This window comes from Phycodurus eques, chromosome 12 (assembly GCF_024500275.1).
Source record: "Phycodurus eques isolate BA_2022a chromosome 12, UOR_Pequ_1.1, whole genome shotgun sequence".
Lineage (NCBI taxonomy): Eukaryota > Metazoa > Chordata > Actinopteri > Syngnathiformes > Syngnathidae > Phycodurus > Phycodurus eques.
The window spans coordinates 17635663-17641662 of NC_084536.1; the positions used below are offsets into that span (position 1 = coordinate 17635663).

The 6000-nt window shown below is 40.3% G+C and overlaps 1 protein-coding gene across 1 annotated transcript; it reads right to left on the reverse strand.

Moving 5' to 3' along the window:
• Positions 1 to 1584: 1584 nt before the first annotated feature.
• On the reverse strand, positions 1585 to 3704 carry htr1fa (5-hydroxytryptamine (serotonin) receptor 1Fa). Its single transcript, XM_061691676.1, has 2 exons — positions 3617 to 3704; positions 1585 to 2779 (listed from the first exon to the last, which is right to left on the reverse strand). Exon 2 carries the CDS (start codon positions 2776 to 2778, stop codon positions 1585 to 1587), a length of 1194 nt encoding a protein of 397 aa, XP_061547660.1. The 5' UTR covers position 2779; positions 3617 to 3704.
• Positions 3705 to 6000: the final 2296 nt, after the last annotated feature.

Sequence of the window (6000 nt, forward strand, 5' to 3'; positions counted from 1 at the left end):
ACAGTCCTGAGATTCAGGGGTCGGATCTGGGCACCGGGCTCCTTGCCTGTAATTTGCTTGTTCTTGAATGTGAGTGTATTTGTTTGTCTCTATGTGCCTTACAGTTGCACCCTGCTTTTTTGCCTAGTCAGTTGGAGAAGCTTCAGCTCACCCTCAGCCCTAATGAGGACAAGCCCTATACAAAATGGTTTGATAAAATAATGACATTTTCAGTCAACACTAAGCAGTGATAATGTGCAGGCGTACTTAATGACGTTCCCAGTGACAGTACTGTACAATACTGTAGAAAGAAAAGTGTTACCATGGATGTGTTGGCTTTAACAGCTCATTGGGTATATTGAATAACAATGACAAATCACTCCAATTTCTTTTTTTTTTTTGCGCATTTGCTTCGAACTAAATAATAGGCAAACCATCTCTGTTGGTTATTATCAGAGTTCATTCAGGTAGACGAATGGAATGCTCTGCTTAGTAACCAAATCTGTACTCAGAAAAAAAAGAAGCAACCTTGATACAAACATTAGTCTGAAGAATGTTTATTGGTGATTAATGAGAAGGTGACATACGACAAATTAACTTTATACAACGACCACTCATAAAGACAGTATATGAGACACCTTATCTTTGCCTCTAAGATCTCTCTCATACAGTACACTCTCACACTTGACTCATCTCCAATATTTCCATCAACGTATTATCAGCCCCCTTGGAGGCAGTAAAGAAATACAGTAGTTGTTCCATTCCAAGTACTTGAGTGGGTGTAATGAGGATTTCTCCAAGAGTGATTTTCACATTGATTAAGTTAATGCGGGATAAGTGGTGGGAATGACCTGGGATTAAGTAAGGGTGCTAAATGGGTCAATGGTAAATAAATAAATACTTCCAGGACTATTTGAGAGAAACATACAGTACAGTTTGTGTAAAAATAGTCAAACACATTTAAAATTGTGAGTTTTTTTGGGCTCCAGATACACTTTATTTTCTGTTTACAATAATAATATAAATATCTCTTCTCAGTTCGTCTTTATGCTGTACATAGGCTTTTCCAAATCATCATAAATTGCCCGCATCCCAGTGTTTGAGGGATATCAAATTAGTATACATGTTTTTTGTAACCAATCAATGCTGTATTCATTAATATGAACCTTTAACTCTTGTGCATTTTTTTTCCACATTCTGTCTTTCAGCCAGCTGTTTGGGCAAGAAAGAAGGGAAACCATGAGATGGACAAGACAGCTATTTCAAGATCTTTAAGATGGATCACCAGTGCTCAAAAAGTTGGCATGGAAAAGATCAGCTATGATCCTTTTACTAAAAAAAAGAAAACAGCATGTCAGTCGTACCACTCACTCCAATTAACACGAAATATGAGGCTATTCTATTTATAACAGGTAATGGGTACTGAACACTTATTTGATGCAAATCTATTTTCTTATGCTTTGAGGCTGCTTAAGTGCCCCGTGGAGTGTGGCTGAACATGAGAGTCACTCATTTTCCACTTCATCTCTCTCTAAGGCAAGTCAGATTTCAGCCTTTTCCTCAATTCCAGTCACTCATTTCTACCAATCCGGTTACAAGTTACCATCAGAGGTAACTACTGCACCTAACCAGTCTTTGGAAAGCCTTTTTGAAATCCTCATTAAAGATGGTGTAGATGAGGGGATTGATGAGGGAGTTGATATATCCCAGCCACGTCAGAAAGTCAGCCATCTCCATTGACGTGCTGCAAGAGCTGCATGTGTTCACGATCACCTCCTTGACAAAAAAGGGCAACCAGCAAATGACAAACGCTCCGATAATCAAGCCCAGTGTGGATGCAGCCTTGCGTTCCCGCGAGCCTGAGATGCGTGGTCCTTGGGAGAGCTGGCTCCTCCGTGACTCACTGCGTGAGTCATGCCGACGGCCCTTGCAGTGGAACTTTTTGATGGAAATACGCACCCGTTCGCGAGGCGGCTCCTCCGTCGAGGGGTCGGAGAACGATTTATCTTGCGGGCTGACGGGGTCTGGACTCCGAGGTCCCCCGTCACCGACGTCTCCAGCAGTGTAGGTGGAAGGGATCATGCTCCCGTTGGTCATGCACGAGTGACGGCTCGCCCTGCTGGCCTCCCGTCGCATGTAAAGGGTCTGAGCAGCTCGGTAGATTTTAAAGTAGAGGATGAGGATGAGCAAAAGGGGGATGTAAAACGCCCCGAGGGTGGAGTACAGGGTGAAGGCGATGTGATGGTGGAGGATGATGCATTGATCTTCCTGATCTGCGTCCCCTGTGTAGTACCGCCATAAAAGAGGAGGAAGCGAAATAAGGATGGACAAAAGCCACACGACGGCCACCATGGCTCCTGCCCGGGCCCCCGTGCGTTTGCGCGAGTACTCCACGGCATCTGTGATGGCCCTGTAGCGGTCTATGGCGATGGCAGCCAGGTGAAGGATGGAGCACGTGCAGCACGTGATGTCCACACTCAGCCAGATGGTGCACACCACCTCACCCATGACCCACGTTTCTTTCTGAATGTATATGATACTAACAGGCATGACCAGAACGGCCACCAGCAGGTCAGTCACCGCCAGTGAGCAGATGAGGTAGTTGGCAGGGTGATGTAACTTGCGGGTGACGGCGATAGCTGTGATCACCAAGCAGTTGAGGAACGTGGTCAAAATGGCCAGCACGGAGAGTGTCACTGAAAGGATGATCTTCCTGGGAGGCAGTCTGGTGGTCTCCAGTGCATCATACTCACCGCTGCTTGTAGCATACACCCCTTCAGTACAGTTGGGAAAATCCATTCTGAAAGCAGAAATAAAAAATAATTATTTATGTCCATTTAATTATGTTATGACTTTTTTGTCATGAGTTGAATGGATGGGATGATTGACTGATTTTTAATTACAATATTGTTTTTGTTGATCAGCCTAACAATTCTAACACCAAGGTTAATAACAGTTTAGATTCATCATTTTGTAGCGTTTCTCTTGTCTGCACTGCTTCCGCGGAATGTATGTGGATCTTTTTAGGAGTAAGATTTGTGTTACATTGCGTCAATGTAATGGGCGCATCACGTGCTGACTTGAATTTGGTCTTAGTCCCAGGTCAAGCTTTAGAATACAATGACAGCATGCACTGAATAAAATAACAAATAGAATTAATACATAAATATGAATAAATGAATACAGTGAAGTAATTTAGAGACAATATAGTGTGTGCATGCCTGCGTTTAAAACTGCCCCTCTGACAAAAAAACCCTCAGCCTGGCACCCTCCAATAAAAATGGTCTACATCTGCCACTTTTTGGGAGGAAGCCGGAGAAGCTGGAAAAAAACTCACACAAGCACGGCGAGAACATGTAAAGAGCAGAGATTGAAACCCAGAAACTCAGAACTGTGAGTCAGACATGTTAACCATTATATCACCGTGCTGTCCACCACATTTCAACATTCCAAAAATGTTTTAAACTTTTGAACTTCCCATAAAATTTAAAAACAATTGTTTTATGCAAAATCTCTATTTAAGGTGAATGTTTATTTTTTTCCTTCTCAACTATGTTCAGGGTCAGGATCTGAAGCACTTCATGGCTGGCAGTAGTTGGAGATGTGTTATTTCAAACTCAAAACTATACACTCCTACCCGTGACGTGTCTACCGCGTGACCCGCAGTGATTTTTAGACAAACGTCCTGCACTGATCCGTCCTCCGTGCGAGCTCTGCCATTACATCACCTCTGTCGCTCATCAGCACCTGGAATGGACAGCAAGAGAGGAAGATTTTGAGAAAGTGAGAGAGGTTAAAAAAAAAAGCGCGAGGAGAAGGCAGCAGAGATTAAAAAAAAAAAAAGCCCTAGGAGAAGGCGGGAGAGATTAAATACAAAAAAAAAATTGAAAAGGTAAGCAGCATTTTCAAAGCAAGAAACAAATGATTCAGCCAAGGATGACACATAATTGAAGTCACAGAAGATCCATCCATCCATTTTCTATACCATGTATTCTGTTCAGGGTCGTGGGCAGCTGGAGCCGATCCCACCTGACTTTGAGCGGAAGGTAGACTACACCCTGGACTGGTCGCTATTCAATCACAGGGCACACAGACACAACCTTTCACATTCACTGTCACGGTCACGAAAATAAAAATAAAAAATTTGGATTTTTTAAAAAATTGTTTACTGTTACTTAAAACAAGGCAAAATAAAATGTTTTGAGCCACATGCTGCTTCACCATTTCTAAAGACATTACCTTAACCCCACCAAACAGTTTTGAGATTACGTAGAACAGAAAATTGTTAGCCAAATTGTAGTGTATAATTAAAAATTTATATCTCTGGATCTTTATTCTGGACCTGCAGTTTGCACCTTTCTGTTTGTTCACTTTCCAATAATTAGAGTTTGAATCCAAATCCTCAGGTAAGAGTGTCATTGCTGCTCTCCCTCACACTGGGCATAACTCATCCTGAAGACATGAGTGGGAACTGTTGCTATAGAAACACGAGAAGTAGACCTACAGTACTTTTAGTCTGATAGAAGCAGAGGCAGCAAAACTCTTCGCAGAGACCATTTGATTCCCTTCTGCAAGACGCAGGGGTAGGATCGGGTAGGGGGAACGAAGGGTACGAGTTTACCTGAAAACCTCTGGTAGTGACTCTTGATAGATAAATACATGTGTCTGCGCACCATATAAAATATAAAACAAGATGAGTCATCCAATTGTGTAGTATGATAAATGACACCGCCCCAATTTAAATATATCAAGATGACTGTTTTAGATGGATAGATTATCTGTCTGTCGATCAATCGATTGATCTAATAGCTACTTCATCAATAAGTCATCCAATTTTATGCTATGGGTGCACACTGAAGGAAATATTATTGGAAGTTTTAACAAAAAAAAAAAAAAACACACTAGAGTTGCTGAGAAGACTCAGCCACAGTTGATTATGCTTCATTGACTGTGAAATTGTTATTTTTTTTTTGTAAAACCACTTAGGTTTTACAGCTTTCCTGGAATGAATTGCTTCTCTGATGTGAAAAAAATGGCTGTTTGTTTCAAGGTCTTTAGAAGATATATTTTGTTTTCCATCCTTTGGATGAGGCTATTAGAGCTAGCCATATGTATTAATGTAGATTACGTTTGTGCAGATTGACATAAGGCGCAGTTGGAAATGCTTGTGCCCGAATACAAATATAATTATACTGACTCTATACAGTCCTTTGACAGAATGCATGCACAGTGTCAGCATGTTGCTGAAGAAATCATCTGCTTTTGTCTTCAACTGTTCTAAACTGCAGACATTTTGTTCAAGGGCATCTGAAGATAAGATGCACTGGGCCAGTGTAGAATGAATTTCTTCTTTATAAGGAGAAAAAAAAAAAAAGGCTTGTGCAAAAATTCACAGAACAGGCAAAACAAATGAAATTACTGACTGTAGTGGTGAAGGAAATATTCCGGTCAGGTATATTGCCATTAGGATAAGATGAGCTAAAGTTTTCAAGCTTTCATTTGTTGAATGGGGGTATCCTTTAGCTTGAAATGACAAGAAAGTAGCAAAAGACTAGGCATAAAAATCACAATTTTCTTTTATTTTTTTAAATTACTTAGTCAAAAAATGTTTTCGTTTTGATAAAGTTTTGATTTTAAACGTATTCATACCATTTCTTAATACAGATAAATAAAATGTAAATGTACTTAAGTAGAATGTTATAGATTATGTTATAAACTACCAAGATCCTGTAGATTGTTTTCCTCAAAACATCAGTGATACGAATATTTATTTAAATGTAAAAAAACTATGAAAATGGAGCATATACTTTTACTTATCACTCTGACCGTCTTCAACTTTTGTCTCTTGCCATTTCGTCATTTTTAGCAAAAACATACCAACATTTTATATATTAAGGAGCATTAGTATATTCCATGTGATGAGATTTCCTTCATTAAATAGCAGAGAAAATTAATGACCAATTAAGTTCTTAACTCCTGTTGCAGTGTCATGATTGTATTGATCAGAATAATGCTTCGTGG